Source organism: Balaenoptera borealis, assembly GCF_965194805.1.
Source record: "Balaenoptera borealis genome assembly, chromosome: 15".
NCBI classification, from domain to species: domain Eukaryota; kingdom Metazoa; phylum Chordata; class Mammalia; order Artiodactyla; family Balaenopteridae; genus Balaenoptera; species Balaenoptera borealis.
In genome coordinates this window covers 66,019,262-66,039,968 of record NC_138871.1, presented here as the reverse complement: position 1 = coordinate 66,039,968, position 20,707 = coordinate 66,019,262, and the positions used below count along the sequence as shown (strand labels likewise).

The 20,707-nt window shown below is 33.7% G+C and overlaps 1 protein-coding gene and 1 pseudogene across 2 annotated transcripts in view; one reads left to right on the top strand and one right to left on the bottom strand.

The window, feature by feature from the left end:
* BIRC6 (baculoviral IAP repeat containing 6) overlaps window positions 1-20,707 on the top strand; it is a 299,805-nt gene that overhangs the window by 101,369 nt on the left and 177,729 nt on the right. Inside the window, 12 exon segments of the mRNA XM_082356671.1 lie at window positions 619-844; window positions 2,675-2,835; window positions 3,861-3,992; window positions 4,475-4,606; window positions 6,664-6,842; window positions 7,821-7,954; window positions 8,305-8,466; window positions 8,557-8,688; window positions 9,381-9,478; window positions 10,858-11,005; window positions 11,799-11,932; window positions 16,750-16,896. Coding sequence (XP_082212797.1) covers window positions 619-844; window positions 2,675-2,835; window positions 3,861-3,992; window positions 4,475-4,606; window positions 6,664-6,842; window positions 7,821-7,954; window positions 8,305-8,466; window positions 8,557-8,688; window positions 9,381-9,478; window positions 10,858-11,005; window positions 11,799-11,932; window positions 16,750-16,896 — 1,785 coding nt within the window.
* Window positions 11,944-16,743, bottom strand: LOC309611861 (small ribosomal subunit protein eS26 pseudogene; annotated as a pseudogene). The gene has a single exon. The product of its transcript is annotated as a small ribosomal subunit protein eS26 pseudogene (transcript).

Sequence of the window (20,707 nt, the reverse complement as noted above, 5' to 3'; positions counted from 1 at the left end):
TTTCACAGATGTGAATACATATATTTGTAAAAGCAAACTAATCTCTCTGAAGCAGGTTGTTACTCTTATAATACTGGTATGTATACAAGGTATTCTTAACTACCCCAGAAGTGGAAAAAATGCTGTTTAAGCTTTTGGTTTGTAAGTATTTGTTTGCCGTCAGTATAGCTTTGACTCCTTAAAAATTACTTTTTAATAGAGTAAAAAGGGGCAGATATTATGTGCTTGCAGATGTTTAGCATTTTGTTTTGTAAATAACAAAGTGTAAAAGTTAATTATTGATCTGATGTAAGTCAGGCTTGCATTTCAGCACCACTACTTCTGTTGCCCTTGTTAACCTGGTGCTCATTAAAGCTCAGTCAGGGCTCTTCTAACAGGTTGAGTTTAGGTTTCTCCAATAAGTACCCTTTCTATAATTTAAAATATTCAAGATGGATTTTTCTTAATGCTAGTTATGTAGTCAGGGCTAGTTACTTTAGTTGTATATAGGTATCTGAGCCTATGTTATTAATAACTTTGAGGCTATTTGGTGAATGTTGTAATTGACTAGACAAAAAACATGGATTAAAACTTCTTTTTTTAAAATCTATTTCAAATTCTACATTCACTATTGTTAAGGAGTTGATTTATTGGTGGACCAGCCATTTACCCTTGACATCTTGACGTCTCTAGTGGAGCTAACTCGCTTTGAGACTTTGACTCCACGGTTTTCAGCTACTGTTCCTCCGTGCTGGGTAGAAGTTCAGCAAGAACAGCAGCAAAGGAGGCATCCTCAGCACTTGCATCAGCAGCATCATGGAGATGCTGCTCAGCATACTAGAACTTGGAAACTACAGACTGACAGGTAAAACGTTCTTCCAAGTTCATCTTCTATATTTGTTAGAGACAACATAGAATTATTATATATGATACTCTTTCTCTTAACTTTTGCATATTAACAGCTTTGTTTCTTTCATTTGTCACCTTAATTTTAGAAATTCCTATATTCTTAGTTGTAGGATAAAACGCTAAGAGTAATCCATCATTGCGGTTAGTTTGTTAAATAAATTTGTGGATTGTGTGACTAAATATTTAAATGTTTGTGTAGGTACTTTTTTTTTTAATATGAGTTTTCCTTTTTTCTGTTTTTTTAAATATTTTTATTGGCGTATAGTTGATTTACAATGTTGTGTTAGTTTCAGGTATACAGCAAAGTAAATCAGTTATACATATACATATATCCACTCTTTTTTTAGATTCTTTTCCATTCAGACCATTACAGAGTACTAAGTAGAGTTCCCTGTGCTATGCAGTGGGTTCTTATTAGTTATCTATTTTATATATAGTAGTGTGTATTTGTCAATCCCAATCTCCCAATTGTGCAGGTACTTTTGAAGGCACTAATAATATGGCTTTCATGGAATTTACATTCTGGTGGGGATAGACAGACAGTAGCAGATATCTACTATGTCATATAGTCATAAAAGCTCTGAAACATGTTAAAACAGTATGGTGATAGAATAGTTGTTAGGTGTGTACATGTGTGTGAGAGTGAGAGAAGGAGAGAAAATATGTGTAATATTTTTTATATAAGGGCCCTCAGAAAGGCCTCCATGAAGACATTAATTTGGAGACAATAGCAAGTACAGAGACCCTGAGAAGTATGTTTTATGAATTTTAGGAAGAGCAAGGACACTACTATTGGAGTGCAGTGAACATGGAGGAGAGTGGCAGGAGGTGAGATCAAAGGAAATAGTTGGTAGCCAGATCATGACCATCTTTATAGTCCATAGTGAGACTTTTATGTTGAGTGAGATGGGAAGATGTTAGATGGTTTTGAATATAGAAATGATGCGATATAATTTATATATTAGAAGGATACATTAAGACTACTGTGCTGATAGTAGATTAGAGTGGTTGTGGTGTGTGTATTGGGGGGAAGTGATAGAAGCAAGGATTCTAACTTGATTGCTATTGTGGTAATTCAGGTAATTATGGTGGTGTTGATGGTAACTTGGACCATGATGATAGTTGATGGAGGAAGTGAGAAGAGTGGTCACATGTAGTTTGGAGGTAGAAGGAATAGTGTATGCTAATGTACTGAGCATCTGGTGTGAGTGAGAATAGTTAAGGATGACTCTAATGTTTTGGATTGATCTAACTGAAAAATGGAATTTCTTTTTACTGATATTGAAGTTGGTTATCAAGTAATTTGGGTTTATTTATGATAAGTTTGATATACCTGGTAGGCATTTGGATATGAATCTGGAATTTAGTGGAGTTTCATTTTTCAGCATATATGTAGAATTTAAAATCAGAGAACGGACATGTATAAGATATACAAAAAGTTCTTATTTTAAAATACAAATTCCTGTGACCCCACTCTTAGATTCAGGGTGGGGCCCATGAATCTGCACACAATTCTGATACACAGTAGCTCACACTTAGAGGAACAAGGGCTTTTTGGAATGTACAGTTCCCAAGACAGGTAGAGACTCCTAAGGTAAGATTATTCATTGCCCTAAGTTTAATCTTTCTCAATAGAACTGCTTATCTTCTCTCCTGATCCGATTGAGAAGCACTAAGTTTTGTTGGAGGCAGCAAATCAGAGTATGAAAGGTGATATTAGTGGTAAGATGGTTAGGGCTGAAGAAAGATTTTCGCATTATTTATTATTTTCTCCCTTACTTGACAGCAACAGCTGGGATGAACACGTTTTTGAATTGGTTCTGCCTAAAGCTTGTATGGTTGGACATGTGGACTTCAAATTTGTTTTGAACTCAAACATCACGAATATTCCACAGATACAAGTGACACTACTGAAAAATAAAGCTCCAGGCTTAGGGAAAGTCAATGGTAAGAATGGATTAAATTTTACATTTGAAGATTTTATCTTGTAGTTGGTTTCTTAAAAAAACGAATTTTCAACTTGGCTGTCTAGGTTTGACGTCCCTCCTTGCCCCCCCGACCCCTGTGCTATTTTCCTTCTTTACTTTCTGTGGCTCTATTTAGAAAAGTTAATCCAGAGAACATTTAAGAGCTTTTCAGTAACTCACTGTTGTTCAGACTTGCATAAACTTGAGTAGTTTAATTATGGTTCTTGGGAAATGCAGTTAGTTCCTTTGTGAGTTAGTTTCACTTTTAGCATTACTAGACTTACGCATTTCTCTTCCTAAGAGGAGACTTCATTGGGAAAAGAGCTTTGTTATGGAGTCACATATTCTTTTAAGGTTATTAGTAAAACCCAGAATGTAATGCCAGATATATATTCATCTTTATCTTTCTTACAAGTTCTGAATTTGATATATTGAGTTATTAAAATAGATTGTACATACTTGGCATATTGGAAACTAGATGTTATTTCTCAGTGTTTTCTTCTTAATAGGATAATTTAAAAAACTGGGGATAATTTAAGAGTAAAATGGCTACTTCACACCAGGGGTAAAAATATTGAAACCTGAAAAATTTCCTATTTTACAAATATGTATGTATGTGTTTGTATATATATGTGTGTTTGTATACATATGTGTGTTTTTGTGTGTGAGTGTATTATTTTGAATCATGACAGACTCTGATGTAATTGGGATAGGACTTAGGTGTTGGTATTTTCAAAAGTCTACATGTGCGGTATTGTGTAGCCTAGGGTAAGAATTCTTAGTTTAGTTGCCAGCAGATTATTTCTTCAGGTGAATATCCACCATTAAAAGAGAGAAGAGTGTATGAAACAATTGAATCTAATTTTCTTCTTCTCCTAACAACCATTTTAGCATCTGTGATAAAAATCACTGCAGTTCCCAGGTTAACAGAGAATTTTAGAATTTTAGGCACATAAATCATTGATATTAAGCAAAATTAAGTTTACTAATATTTTTATCCTCTAGAAACAGCAGTAGATAGGCAGATCACCTTTCCTTTGTCTCCAGCTCTTAACATTGAAGTGGAACAAAATGGGAAACCGTCCCTGGTTGATTTGAATGAAGAAATGCAGCACATGGATGTAGAGGAATCACAGTGTGAGTTAAATTATAGAGCTGTTGTCCATGACAGTAAAAGGAGTAGTGATCCAAATGCATCATGTTGGGCAAAGATTTCCTTATGGCTTGCAAAAACATGGTTTTAAGAACACAGTTAAAAATAACCTATAATTCTGCTTTGGCAGTATGCTTTAACTTTCAGCTCATCTTTGTGAACACAGCTGCACTAATACTTGCATTCTTGTTTTTAAATATCTTGAGATTTGAAATCATGTCATGGTTCTATAATTTTTTTTTTAATCAAGGTGAATGTAAATAATATGGGAGTGGAAAAGCAACATAATATATCAGATAATTGATTATAGTTTCTTAGCATGATAGTGAATTCTTTTTTGAACACATTCAAATATGGAATTTTGTGTGGTGCTGTTACATGTAAATGGGATGGATATTTGCTTATTAAATATTACATTTTAAATTATAAGCTAATTTAAAAGAAAAATGTGTATTTTTCTTTTTAGGTCTTAGATTATGTCCGTTTTTAGAAGATCACAAAGAAGACATTCTGTGTGGGCCAGTATGGCTTGCTAGTGGCCTTGATCTATCAGGGCATGCTGGGATGTTGACGTTAACAAGCCCCAAACTTGTTAAAGGTGAAGTAACATATTTTACAAAAGCAGAATAAATAATCTCACAATTGTAAAAGTTGATTAGAAAAAACTGATTTCAGAAAAGTAAGGTATTGTTTTTTGGGGGACTTTTCATTAGTGATTCCATCAGTTTCCTGGTAGCTGAGGTAATTTCCTCTCATAAGTGATTATTGTTATGTGAAACTTCAGATCCTACCTTCTGTGTCTTGAAGGTCTCACTGCTTTTTAAAAAAGCACAAAGAAGATGAATGTAGGATGACTTAGCATGACATACAGAATTCTTCAAATAACCAGACATCATGGTCTGGCATGTTTGCCTTTTCCATCAGTTTAAAGTCCTGTGTCTTCAGAGTGTTGTATATTGTTATAATATCTTCTCTTATGGGATTTTTATAGAGGAGTTTTGAAAGTATCAGATGTAATGATCTGAGTGTCTTAAGCACAAATTTTAATTAATGTATATTTTATATCTTATATCTGTAAGATATTAGATATTGCAGTAGTAGGACATTTATTTCATCTTTGTATCTCAGGGGTGAATAAAAAAAGCCAACAAATGAGACACTTACCTTGATTGTTAAAGTAAAATTGGAGGTGGATAAGGTGTGGAGATCCTTCCCTAAACCAAGAAAATATCTGACCACCTAAGTAACAACTATTTTAATTTGTGTACATTCCCTTCATAATGTTTGTCCCCATTCACACACCTACCTTTAGTTGCAGACATAGTATATACACAAGTTTGAATATACTCCCTTGACTACATCTTATTCATTCATTCATTAACTTTATGAGACCCTATGATGTGTTAGGCCACATACTGGGTTACAGTGGTGAGCAAAACTAATAACATCTCTTCTCTCATATTGCTGAGAGTATAAGTTAATTTTGTTGAATGAGAGTGTGAAACTGAAAATTTTATATGAAAATTAAAATGTTGGCTTTGACAAAATTGGGGATAAAATTATATAACATGTATTTCAAAAGACTCAATAATGTAAAAGTGTTAATTTTCCCAGAATTTAGTAGAAATGACTATTCTTCCCATCAAATTCCTAAAACTTTGAACTAGAGAAAATGATTGCTAAATTTTTGCGGATGAATAAAAGGATGATATTGGCCAGAGACATTTAGAAAAAGAAGATTGAGAAGGAGGGTCTTATTAGATTCTGGAACCTAGAATAATGCAGCAGTAAGAAGAATGTAACAGCGTGGCGCTAGCACAGTAGGCAGACAGATCAGTGGAAAACAACAAAAGTAGCTTTTGTAATTACAGAAGGATTTCATACCTGCTTAGGCAACAATCAGCTTATGGTTTGCTCATGGGTATATTAGTTTGAGGGTATTTTTGCAATAAATTTTACATATAGATTGTATAGTATGATCTCAACTTAGTTAAAACCATATAAAATTGAAGCTAGTGATAACAACAACCAATATTTATCTAGTGCTTCCTTTGTGCCATGCAGTTATAAGTGCTTCAGTTACCTTTGAGGTAGGTACTATTATTATTCTCATTTACTTTTGAAGAAACTGAACCATGGAGAGGTTAATTTGTCACATGCCTAATAAAATGGCAGAACCATTATCAAAGCCAGGTAGTGGCTCCAAAGCCTGTGCTTTTTCAACTGTAATACTGTAATGCTTATGTGTATGTATGCATTCACATATGTATGTGTGTGCATGTGTGCGTTAAAGGACTGGATGGATACCCATATGATACATCATTATCTTTGGGCGGTGCTTTAATGACAGTTTTTTCTTTGTGTTTTTCTGTAGTTCACAAAATTTCTGTTATTAAAATGAATAACTTCTTTGATTGGGATAAAACATGCCAGGTGTCAAAACTTTCTTACGCTGTTCATATAACTCCTGTGCTTTTTGTTCTTTTGCTACCAAAGGTTATTTAGCCATATTGTATGCAAACAGTGTAATTCGAAAATTCTGGCCAAGTGTATTTTTCTTTCTGTGGAGTTAATTTAACTTGCTCTGGGAAGACAAAAAACAATTTGATTTTTTGGTGATTGAATAATTTATCCCCTTCTGTACCACTCCTCTAGGTATGGCAGGAGGAAAATATCGTTCATTTTTAATCCATGTCAAGGCAGTGAATGAAAGAGGAACAGATGAGATCTGTAATGGTGGTATACGTCCTGTAGTAAGACTTCCATCCCTAAAACACCAGAGTAACAAGGGCTATTCACTTGCTTCACTCTTGGCAAAAGTTGCAGCAGGCAAGGTATGAAACAGTATCATTTTGAACTGTAACGTGCTGTTTTAAACATGGTGGTTGAGATTTGACACACTGTTAGAAGTAGTATGGCCCATAATTGATTTATCAGTAGACACTTTGTATTTTTTCTCCAGCAAATTAAAAAAATATAATCAAGGAGAAAATATTTGAATTAACTTTAAGCCAACTACCTAGCTTATATAAAGTACATTCAGTAGGGAATAATTGTTAGCACGTACTTCCCTTTATAATTATTCTTAGTGCCTTGGGTGTGAGAGTTTGTTTCTCTGCCCTCTACTGATAATGCACCACTTTTTTTTTTTTTTTCTGTAAACATTTGGGAGACTGCAGGAACAGAAGTTGAGAAGTGATTTTAGAGATGTATCTTAATTTTCATGGTTCATTTTCTACAACTAGCTATATATCATGCAGTTTCTTCATACTTGTTTGATCTTGGACTTTCCTGAACTCTGGAGATTTTGTTTCTCTATCATCATTATTCATAAGCAACAATAGCAGTATCAGTAACACCAATCATCTTATATTTGTATAGGTCTTCCAGTTTTTCAAGGACTTCTGTGTACTTTATCTGATTTAATCTTCAAAATAACTCTGAGATAGGCAGAGCAGGTGTTATTACCTCCATTTTTTCATGTTGAAAGTGAGTGAACCTTAGAGATTGGGGAGCTGGCATATCTTGTAGAGCTATAGCTGGGACTTAGACTCAAGACTTTGGCTTTATAATCTTAACTCATTGGGTTATTACCTTTAAACAGTGACTATGTCTTTCTTTCTTTCCCTGTTATAATTCTGGGCTAAATTAGTCATTTACTGAATATGAGGGTGAAAGCTGTCATTTTAATTTGAGATTTTTGTTTTGATAGCCATAATTCAGTTATATTCTTTTATTTACAGACTTTAATAGTAAATAATTTTTTTGTTTCATTTGTTTGTTCATGCAGTTACTTATTTTTGTATGTTTAGGAAAAATCCTCTAATGTTAAGAATGAAAATGCAAGTGGCACCCGTAAATCCGAAAACCTCCGGGGCTGTGACTTACTTCAAGAAGTCTCAGTCACCATCCGAAGATTTAAGAAAACTTCAATTTCTAAGGAAAGGTAATCTCATTTTCTTCTACTGTTCTTAAAGAAATAGGAGTACAAAGGAAGAATTCCAATAAATATACGAAAATACAGAAAAGTTTTAAATCCTAACTTTTACTTGAAAATTTTTATTTGCTTTTCATTTCTCTTAAGGACTTATCTCAGTGATGGTATATACTGTCTTTCCACTTCACTGGTTCATCCCTGGTGTCCTTATAGTGCTTGGGAATTTTCAAAAGTTCTTTTTTTAAATTGTGATAGTAATGATTTCAAATGAAACATTATATGTCCAACCAGTTTGAAATAGCTTTAGTTTTAACTTTTCTATTTTGGTTGTTAATGTGTTTATATTTTCTTTTTTGTAGAGTGCAACGATGTGCCATGTTACAGTTTTCAGAATTTCATGAGAAACTTCTTAACACTTTGTGTAGAAAAGCAGATGATGGCCAAATCACAGAACATGCCCAGAGCCTTGTGTTAGATATTCTTTGTTGGTTAGCTGGAGTACATTCAAATGGACCTGGAAGGTTAGTAAGATTTTATTTACCACAGATTGCCCTTTGGATGTTATGATTGGAAGTTCAAGATGAGCCTGAACATCTGCTATTGTTTTGCAGCTCAAAGGAAGGAAATGAGAGCCTGCTTTCAAAAACACGAAAATGTCTTTTAGACATTGTACGTGTTTGCTTCTTTGAGGCAGGACGCAGCATAGCCCATAAGTGTGCACGATTTCTAGCCTTGTGTATCAGGTTGGTCTTTTTTTAAGTTGAAAATATACTTTGTAGGTGCACCTGCAGTTTGGCAGGTGATACCTTGTCTATAGTGTTATTTGGTCCCTGTTGAATATATGTATAACTTAAGAGGATTTTCAAAAGTTGATGAGGATTATTGAGATTCTAAGAAAAAATTTGGGGTTTTTTGGGCAAAATGTCATGTTAAATAAATCTAGTAATAAAAGAATTCTACTAGGCTTCTCTGCCTATTAGGAAGACTTTGGGGAGTTTGGTAAGGGGATCTGTTCCCGCACTTTCACTCCTGCTGTCCCTGATTGTCTTTGGCTTGTTCATCTGAGGCCTTGTTCCCAGTTATATAATAATTTTACCAGACTTATTTGTAGTGTTATGCGGATCATTTTCTCTAAACCCTGAAACTATCTAGGAAGTGTTTAAAAGCTAATAGTCTATATTGACTGTACCTGCTTGTTAGCCCTTTTTGGTAAAAAAAAAAAAAGAGTGGTTTAATGCGTAAGAAAACAGTTACAAAGACCCTTAGTATAATCAATCCCTACTATCTTTCTGCATGTCTATAGGGCTTTAAGGCAGATTTTCTTTCAATATGTATGAACACATTTTAAAGATTTTAAAAGTACTACACCATGTTTAGAGTTGGATTTAGACCTTGAGTAATGTATTTAAATTTTTTCTTTTAAAATTTTTTTCAGTAATGGCAAATGTGACCCGTGTCAACCAGGATTTGGATCTGTTCTGTTGAAGGCCTTACTTGATAATATGTCGGTCTTACCCGCAGCAGCAACTGGTGGTATGTGAAATTAGTTCAATCACCAATAGCTGTAGCCTTAGGAAATATCTCACAGTACGCTTGGGGTTGTGTAGTAACTTTCTTTTTCTTCTCAATTAGTTTTCTTTTTTTCTGTAGCTTATCTGTTTTTTAAGGGGTTTTAAATTGTGATTGGGTAGGCAGATACTCTCTGTTCGATAATATTTTTAGGAAAAAGTTAATGGGAGATTTAAGTAAATAACCAGGTCATCTCAATTCATACATTTTCTGTACTTCATTAAAATAATTGAGTTGCTTGGTTGTTCACAAACTAAAATGTCAGTAAGTGCCAGAGAGATGACATAAATAAGAAGAATGGTTCATACACATATTGTGTGAGAATGGTAGGGTCTGTGGCAAACTCTGATTCCCTAAAAGGAGCCAGTGGGTTGTGTTTTTTTTTACAGCACCTAAAGACTGTGGAAATGCCATTCAAGAATGAATGTAGTTATCAGGTAGGAATTTACTATGAAGGGCTACTGATTTGTCCTTTACCTAGTGTTAGTTTTTTGTAGACATTTCTCACAGTCTTTTATTTTATAAATAACCATTCAACAAGTTATCTCAGTGAGATAAACATATTCCACAAGGATTTGATCTTGGTGGTATACCAGAAAAAAAGCTTGCTCAAAGTTAGTTGATAAATGGTTATTTTATCAATACCTTAATTTAGACAAAGAGTCTGTTTATATTTACCTTGAACATATATTGACTAAAACTGTGAACTGTTTGTTATATAGAGTAGAATGTTTTGGACTTGGTTGCTCACTTTAATAGTCTCTGGTGTTTAAAACAGTTTCTTGAGGATAGTGTTAGAGGTAGGGTGCTTAAATTATGGGGTGTATTTAGTTAGATATCTCAAGTTAGAGTCTTAAAATACATCATCGTGGTCACCTTTTAATATCACCTTTGGTCTGTATCTAACTGGCAGTATGGAATAACTATACTTCATTCACTTGCTAAAGTATATTATTTGTAGCTCACTGCCATCAATTGGTTTTGAAATTTTTAGTACAGAGAAATAGTATTTTAGGAAAGATGGCTTGAAGGACCTGACATCTCCGCTTTTCTAGCTATTATAAAATGTCCCTCAGAGTCATCTCACGTTACTGAAAACCTAAATGACTAGGTTGATCCTGTACACTTCTCAAAAATATGATTGCAATTCTTTGTCAGTGTCCTCTTAGAGTCCTCCAAGGAGTTAGTCCTTCTTTGTAATTTGCCCTTACAGATTTTATTTCCAGAAAATCCTTCTAGGAAAAGAATATGATAAATATGAAATCTGAAGTTCTCTTTGTTAGAGAAGAAATGAGGAAAAGAAACAGTGATTTAAACAGCTGATTTGTTGTTGTTGTTTTCAGGTTCTGTCTACTGGTATTTTGTCTTACTGAATTATGTTAAAGATGAAGATTTGGCTGGGTGCAGTACCGCGTGTGCATCTCTGCTTACTGCTGTGTCCAGACAGTTACAGGACAGGCTCACACCAATGGAGGCTTTGCTTCAGACAAGGTATTTTAATCTATGAAATGACTAATCACGGGCCTTTCTGGATATGATACCACCTTTGCACATAACTGTTATTATATATGTTTGCTTAAGTTTTTCTTCCCTTTATTTTCTCTGAAAATAATTCCCTTTAACAACTTTGGAAGTCCTGGAGATGGTTATTCAGAGGGCTAATTATATTAAAATACTTAAAAGTGGTGTATCTTGCTAATGGTAGAAGCACTTAAAGTAATTTGTTTCTTTGTTGTTAAAACTTTGTAAGCAAAATTATGTACATCACTTATTGCCCTTAACTAGTATTCTTTATCTGCTGTTTGAGTTTCTAAAACTTAAACATAATGAAATAAGAAATAGCTAAAGGTTAGATTTGAGTTCTTGCCCAATCTTCATTATTTGAAATATTTTATTTAAAGCAAGCATTTTTGTAATCTTTATAGATTAGAAATCTTGATTTCGATGAGATGTTACTCAAAGCCTTTGTACCTTCTGCTGAGTCAACGTAATGATTGAGGCAAGGGAGGGGTGCTTGATAGCTCTTTCTTGATTCAGACTGCAGATGAAGGTTGTCTTGGTTCATTAGTTATCAGCTTAATTGAAATCACATTTATTGAGTCTCTGGACTATGTCTTTTGGAGTATAGGTTTGCAGGGAACACAGTTGAGATTCAGTGAATTTAAGGAGTTAATAGTGTCTCCTTCTGCCCTGTGTAAAAACTGCTTTGAAAACTAAGTAAATAGATAATTTGTTAATTAGATGGCTGACAGGAAAATTGTTAGGACATTATTTTATTTTTCAGATATGGATTATATAGTTCACCATTCGATCCAGTCCTCTTTGATTTGGAGATGAGTGGCTCTTCTTGTAAAAATGTATACAACAGCAGCATTGGTGTCCAGTCAGATGAAATTGATTTATCAGATGTCCTTTCAGGTAGTAAAGTCTTTTATTAAAGGAATTTCTGAATTTTATATCTTGGGTTTAAGTTACCGTTGATTTTTTAATAGATTGTAGTTACTACATTCTATCTTTGAGAACTAAAGGTTTTTAGAACTTAATTTTAGTATCTGTGAGTCATTAAACTATTTGCCTTTGTTTCTTAACTCCCCCCTAAAAAATATTGAAGTTATTTTTGAAAGGGTTGCAAATTTGTTTTTTTGTGTGTGTATGTGTTTCATTGCATGTCAGTATGACTTTAATGCTATTAAGAGATTAAAATTTGGTTATTTGTTGTAGTCCTTTCAGTTTTATGTGGTGTGTCTTTGTTGTTCATAAAATCAAAGAACATGTTATTTCATATTACAAAATATGAAAATAAAATTAATTTATACTTATTTTAATAAGCAAAGATGCAGAAAGAAAAAATTATTTTCTGCATCTTCTATCACACTCTCCTGAGGTGAACTTGGTATACCGTGTTACATGTATTCTTGTATGCATTTCTAAAGAATATGTTTTTAGGATTGAATGTATAACACTACTTGTATAATCTTTTCAGGTGCTAGAATTTGGCGTTTTTCTAGTTTTGTCAGATAGAGCAATGACCGCTTTATTTTTTGTTTTCTTCCATCTTACCGAACTTACTGCAAGTGTTGCTAGTAAACCAAAATGTTAAAAAATTTATTTATAAACATTATGATAATTACCACATTAATTATAAGTAAATTTTGGGAGTTAGTCTCAGGTTTGTAAATTATGAGTTGTGAAAAAAGCAAAAGAGAAAAATCAAATATAGAAATATAAATAAAATATAAAATGTCTCAACTCTAACCTCTTCATCCTTTTAGATTACCATTGTTAACAGGATGCTTAGCTATTTAGACTTATTTGCTACACGTGTTTATGAGCATTTTTAATGAAAGAGGTCATACTATACTTCTGGTCTGTTACTTGCTTTTTAATGATTTATTCTGCCTTAGGTATTGGTGTTATCTCCTCTGTTTGATGACTTAGGCTCCTGACTACCTTATTGCCAGTGTGTCTCTATCTAAGTGACTTGTCAAATTATGAGTAGAACTCAGGGGAGGGGTTAGAACTAGACCTATAGATGCCTTCTGAACTCCTTAGGATAGAATGAAATTCCTTATAGAGAGAATGTAAGGAGAGGACCATAAAGCTCAGGCCAAGCCTGGGGGTTAAATATGCAAGAGCAGCCATACTCATTATAGAGTATTATCGTCCCAGAAGAAGGGACTTAGAAGTCGTGATGTACGTCTCCATATGAACGTCTCTTCATTTTATTTCTCACCATCCAGCATTCCTTTTTTCAGTTAATGGCATCCATGGCACACAACAGAAATCTGAATGTTATCCTCTCTTTCTCATCCTCCACAATGAGGCTGTCATCAGATTCTGTCTATTTTTCCACCAACATATATTTCAAATCTGCCCATTCTCTTACTTCCCACGATCACAAGATTACGGTCTAAGCCACAGTCGTTTTGAACCTGGGCTGCAGTAATAGCTTTCTAACTGGTCATTCTGCATCTGTTCTTGGCTCACTTCTGTACATTCTCCACAGTGCAATGAATGCAATCATTTTTGAATGCAAACCTGATCTGATCATTCTATCTCTCTTCTTAAAATACTTTTCATGTCGTTCCATAATTGTGCAGTCCAGAGTCTCTAATGTAGCATAGAACATCTTGTGTGATCTGCCCTGTTAGTTTTCTTTCTGTGGCCCAGTAATTCTCAAAAGTGTGGTCCACAGGTCCCCTCAGGGTTCCTGAGATCCTTTCAGGGAGTCCGCAGGTTAAATGTTTTCATGATAAAACAATGTTACTTGCCTTTTTTCATTGCATTGACATTCGTACTGATTGTGCAAAAGCATGATGTTCTTCCCCATGCACTTAGAGTAAAAAGCATGGCAGTTTCACTTAGAAATACCTTTGATGAAACAGTAAATATTGTTAATTTTATTAAATTTTGAACCCACAAGTATGCATCTTTTAACTATCCTGTGATGAAATGGGAAGTGTGCGTGAAACACTTCTGCTGCATGCTTAAGAAGCATGGTTGTTTCAAGGAAGTGCACTTGTGTAGTTGTTAGATTTATAAGCTGAACTAGTTGCTTATTTCATGGTATACCATTTTTATTTGCAAGAATGACTGATAAAATATGTTTATTCAGATTTGATTATTTGGCAGGTATTTTCTCAAAAATGAATAAAAAATGCCTGTCAGTATCCATCCAATTGATAGTATTTGTTGCCAATTTTAGAAGTAAACTTTTAAGCAGAAATTAGAATTTTGGAAAACTTGTTTCCTCCGAAGTGAGCTTTGACAGCTTCTCAATAAATAATGACTTTTCTGATGGACTGCGATGATATTAGTGAGTGTCATTTTCTGATATTATATGATGAAATGTGTTAACATTTGGAAGATCTGTATATAGCAGTGGACCAGTATTTTCCCGATGATTGATGCATGGTGATTCAACATCAAGCATGGGCAGAAGATTCCCTAAAAGCATAAGATAGGCCAATTAATCTTAATGTAATAGAGTTTGAGAAATTCTTTTTTTAAGATTTCAGATACCATATTGCAACTAATCCTAAACTACCACTTTTCAAGTTTTTGAATATTTAATACTTTATTAAAATATTCCGTTCTTTTCCAATCACATATTTGTATTGGGTCGGCGTTTTTTCATGTATTTCTGCCAGAGCATCCTATTGTAATACATTGAATGCGGAGGCAGATAGGCAAATCCAGCTACCTTCTGATAAGCCAGATTTTAAAGAGATTTGCAAGAATGTAAAACATCACCACTCTTCTCATTAAGTTATTTTTGGTTTTTTTTTTTAAAGTATAATTTCCATCTTATTGTCTTTCCAGGGGATAGTATTTCTTTAGTCTTTAAGGACTTAACTTCTTACATGGGCTTTGGTGGAGGTCCTGGGGCAGCACCAGCAGGTCTAAATCTGGGTGGAGGTGTTCGGTCCTTCCCGGCTTCCCGAGAACGATTCCTGACTGCCTTGCTGTGAATGGCACAACTCACGCAGTAATGCAGTTTCACATACAGCTTGGGAAGCACATAGGCACCGAAAACACTCGCTTTGGAAATGTCCCGGATGGCTGCGGCCTCTACGATGTTCCGAATGACGAGCTTCTTAATGGCCTTATCCTCGGGCACGCGTCGGGCACAGTTGGTGCAGCGGATAGGCTGCATGTGGCTGCGGCCCTTCTTGGCACGACCATTATTCCTTGTTTTCTTGGTCATAACAGTCATTTTTCACCAAAATATGCTATTTATTTTTATACCTAATGAGTTTATTACTGTTATATGAATTAATGTTTAAAATATTCTCATCTTAAAATTTCTACCTTGATAAATATTTCTGTATAGACACACACACACACAGAGCCAACATAAATGAAAGCTCAATTTTCGAGTTCTTTTAATTATTTTAAAGATGTGTAGAGGGGTTTTAGGTTGAGAAATGTTCCTCTAGGCACATTTTTCTTTCAGTTTATCTAATGTGTCATGTTCCTTCCTACTGAAGGGATTTCACTCATGTCATTTCTTCTGCCTGGATTCCCGTCCCAGTGGAATAAATACATTAAAATCTTTTATTCTTCCCATATATCTCATCACCTCATCATGGAAGTATTTTATTACCCTTGGCGTAGACTGATTTCCCCTTGACTTATTTATCCTTTGAACTTCTCTTAAGTAAAGCATAGCACTTTTTTTTAGGTTCAGTTGTATAATTATTTGTTTAATACCTGGTAACCTTGAACAGAATATGAGTTTCATGACAACTAGGGCCTGTCCTTTTATTCTTGTATCTCCCACGTCTTCTATTAAATAAGTGCTCAATAAATATTTTTTTAACACACTTATCAGGTCCTATGCTGGGTGCCAATGGGACATTGGAGAACAAGGTTTTGACGGTTTAGTCTTGTGTTTAATTTATTCCTTCAGATGTTTGATGACTTTTTTTTATATCTCTCCATTCTTTCCATCTTCTCTTTCTGGTTTACTTTGTCTGTTAAAGAATTCTGTTTAAAAGTAGTGCTCTGATTAGAACATTTGAAAAGTACTGAAAATAACCCTTCCCTCTTCCTCCCCTCGTACGATATACACTCTTAATTCTTTTGTGTTCTTCTGTCCAGTCTTCTTACTGTGGTTTTATGATTTGCATAGTTGTGACCATTTGATTTTTCTTTCTTACTACTACATGTGCTAACTTAAACTTGTTATGATTATAAGGTAGCATATCTCATTCTAGAATATTGATATTATATTCAAAATATAAAATTTATAGATAAACCTTGCTAATATTTTAGAATATTTCTTTAGTTTTTAATAAGTGTCATTTGTACCGTTGACATCATAGAATATATTCTGATATTTTGCCTACTTAAACAGATTGAGTAATAGCCAATCTAAGTAGCTGGTTATTTTTTCCCCTCATTTAAAATCTATTTTATTTATTTATTTATTGTTTTTCTTTTGTCTTCTATTCCTCATTTAAAATCTAAATCACTTGTTATAGTTTCTTGTTAATGTGAATGGCCACTAAGTTGCTTCTCTGCAACTCTGCTTTTGTAGCAAGGAGACTAGTATCTATTTGTGAGTTTTCTTAATACCGTGTCCATTGTTGAAGCCCTGTGTAAAACCCTGTGTTTATGCATTTATACATCTTTCTAATTAAAATCGAAGTAGTAGCTATAATTCTCAATATGACTATTGCCTTTTTAAGATTAATTCACGTTTTATAAAACTTGTCTCTTTTTTGTATTAGGAAATGGAAAGGTCAGTAGTTGCACAGCTGCTGAAGGTAGTTTCACATCTCTCACTGGACTTCTAGAAGTTGAACCTCTGCACTTTACTTGTGTGTCAACTAGTGATGGAACCAGAATAGAAAGGGATGATGCAAGTACGTTTACTGGTATATACCTTCTCTTATTATATACATTCTTTTATTACATATTTTATGTTGTAATAAAGTGATATATCAGTATTTACATATCAGTTTATAGTATATGTAAATTCCTTTGCTGTTATGTTTAGTAGAAACTTATTGATAGGAGGCACATTTTGGGGAGAAATCATAAGTGGTTTCATATTCTTTTCTAAGTCTATTCATGGGTTTTTTCCTACCCTCTAGAACCCTATGTTAAATCTTTTTGTTTTATGTATGTGCATTTTTAGAAACATTTTAATTTGGAAAATATCAAACATAACGAAAGTAGAGGGACGAGTACAATAGACTATACTTTCATTATCCACCTTCAGCAATCAGTCTTGATGGTCAATTTGGCATCATGATGTTATTTCTTGCATTTAAAGTTAAAGGTATATTTGGTAATGTCTTTGTGAAGGTTGAGGTGAGTGAAGAGGGAATACTGTTTTTTCAGCTAGTTTAAAACAACTTTGGATATATGAACCAGTATTTGTGTGTGTTGAATATATGGTGTTGTTGATGTTTTAAATGAATGATCAGTGAGAACTTGTGTTTATTTTGTATATCTTACTTTCTGTGTTTTTTCTTCACATTGTAGGATCAGTGTTTATTTACAGTTAGTTCTATCTGGGCACAAATAATTGAAGTTTTTATAATTAAAAATATTGGTATATGGTTTTACATTTATATTACAGTCCCAGAAGTGTTTTTGAATATTGTCTTGAATGAATTCTGCTGTTGATGGTTTTTTGTAAGTAGGTGTCTTTGTGTTTCTTCAACTGTTTAACAGAAAGTAGAAATAGTTTGCTTGAGAAGTCATGAAAAATTTAATCTTACACTTGGGTCCAGAATGGCCAAGTGTTTTAAAGGGAACTTAACAGTCCTTTGAGTGCCTTTTTATTCAGAATCATCTTATATCTTCCAATTGTAGAAGTAACCACTAAATGAAATTCATGGCTTATGTAGCTGAGAGTTTTAATTTAAAAATAAAAATTTATATTTCTTTCATATGGAGATGCCAAAAGGGTCAAAATTCATTTGTGTTTGTTTTCTTGGACTATTGCAGTCATTTTGTAGAAACTTATATATTTACAGTGGTATGGAAACATGCGATAACAAGAAATTAAACTTCCAGAAAACTCTTTGGTTTTAAATCAGACTTTTTTTTTGGAACTGTCATGAAATTAATTTTTTATTTTAAGAAAATTAATGTGTTTGAATAAGTAATACATTCAGAAGTTATAAAATTTAAAACATAAAAGATCTGGTTTGAAAAAGAAAAGTATTCCCTCACATTCCCTACCCATTTCTACTCCTGTAAAACATACAATAGGACTAGTTTCTTGTCTTTCCAAAGGTAGTCTATGCTTTTATAAGCATTCACCTCTGTATTCCACCCAGATTGAAACCACCACCAGCAGAGAGATACTTATTAAATGGTAGGGCAAAGTCCTGGCTAGTGATCATAAGGTGCTAGAAGATGACTGTAGTTTCTCAGCTTCCTGTCCCCTTTTCTTTTGAAACATGTTAATTGTGAAATATAATGTGCATACAGAGAGGTGCAGAAAACAATTGTATAGTGAAGCAGTTTATCACAACACAAACTGCCCATGTGACCACCAAGTCAAGAAATAACATTTCCAGTACTCTAAAAAAAAGATTTCTTCATGCTCCCCTTCCATTTATTTTTCCCTCACTCTCTCCAAAAGGTAAACATTGTCCTAACTTTTAGAGTAATCATTTCTTGGTTTTTATTTGTTTCTTTGTATAACCTCTTAGCTACATGTTCCTAAACACTGATTGAGTAGGGTCTGTATATTATAGAATTGCATTTCTGTATTTTTTGGTCAGCCTTCTGTTCCATGTTATGGTTGTTAAATTCACCTATATCATTGCATATATAGATAGTTGGTTCATTTTCATTGCTGTTTAAGATTCTACTCTCTGAATAAAACAAAGTTTATGTACCCACTATTGATTTGTGCACTACTGAGCGACATTTGGGTTGTTATATTGTAGTGCTATTAGTACTAGTGGATACACTATTCTCTTAGGTATGAATGTAGAAGTTGATTTGCTGCTTTATAGGGTTTTCATATATTCAACTTTAGTTAGTAACGTTAAAGAAATGCACTCCTTGATTTACAAGTATATTAAGATTTTCTAGTTATCATCTTATTACTCATTTCTATTTAAAATGCTGTGGGGTCAAAAGAAATACTTTGATTGTCAGTTTGCAAAATTTATTGGGAATTGCAGAGGATCAGCAATAATGCTTGACAATAATGTTTACTCTGCACTTGGTGAAGTGTGCTCTGTATATCCACTTGGATATACAGTTTGCTAATTGTGGTCTTCAAATTCTCTGCCTTTGTTTTATCTGTTTTTCTTGTTTGTTTTTGTTTTTAGTTAATAAGATCAGCATGTTAAATTCTTGTCATTATACCTGTGGATTTGTCTATTTTAGTTTCAACAATTTTTATTTTATACATTCTGAAGCTACCATATAAATTTAGAATGGTTGTATCTTTCTTGTGAGTTGAATCTTTTATCGTTAGGTGTTATCTCTCTCTCTCTCTCTAAGATTGATTTTCCTAAAATTACTTTGATATTTCTCTACCAGTTATCAGCTTTCTTTTGGTTACTATTTGTATGGTATATATTTTTCCTTCTTTTTACTTTCAACTTTTCAGTGTCTCCTTTTATTTTAGTCATGACTTTTGTAAGCAGAATGTAGTTGCTTTTTTCCCTCCTTTCTTTCAATTGGAGTATTTAGTTTATTTACATTTAATGTACTTAGTAATATATTTGGATTCAAATCTACCATGTTTTTCATATATTCTATTAGATTTCTCATCTTGCCTGTTAGATGTTTCTTTTTCTCCTTTGTTTCCATTTTATTGGTGATTGTATATATATTTTTTTAAATTTATTTATTTATTTATTTATTTATGGCTGTGTTGGGTCTTCGTTTCTGTGTGAGGGCTTTCTCTAGTTGCGGTGAGTGGGGGCCACTCTTCATCGCGTTGCGCGGGCCTCTCACTATCGCGGCCTCTCTTGTTGCGGAGCACAGGCTCCAGACGCGCAGGCTCAGTAGTTGTGGCTCACGGGCCCGGCTGCTCCGCGGCATGTGGGATCCTCCCAGACCAGGGATCGAACCCGTGTCCCCTGCATTGGCAGGCAGACTCTCAACCACTGCGCCACCAGGGAAGCCCGGTGATTGTATTTTTATTGAGCTATTTTTCTACTTTTTATTGTAATATTTTTAGCAATTATCCCAGAGAGCATAATATATACATATCCTTGACATCCAGAAATCCAGTTGCTTTTTTTTTTTTACCATACAGTGCAAATATATTGAACATTATTTATCACCTTTCTAATTTATATGGCAATGTGGCTTTATACCTTAATTTTATATGTATTTTAATTCCATGGTTATTATTAGTTTTTCAGTATTCATTTGGATTGATTTCATAATTCCATTTTCATTTCTCTATTTCTTTCTTTGCTTTTGAGCTTTTCTGTGGTTTGATTTTTCTTTATGTCTGAAAACTCTGTAAGATCACTTTTTCTGTTCTTGTCTACTGATGATGAATTAACTTAGTTTTTTGTGGGAAAATTTCAAATATTTTTTGAAAAATTAGATAAACCACAGTCATTATCCATACATAGTATCTTAAACAATGTAGATGTCCTCTTTAATAACTGATTCCATTTTTATTATAATTATCTAAATTAACTATGGTTTATTATGATGCACTTTATCATAATCTAATAAATTAGCATAATCAAT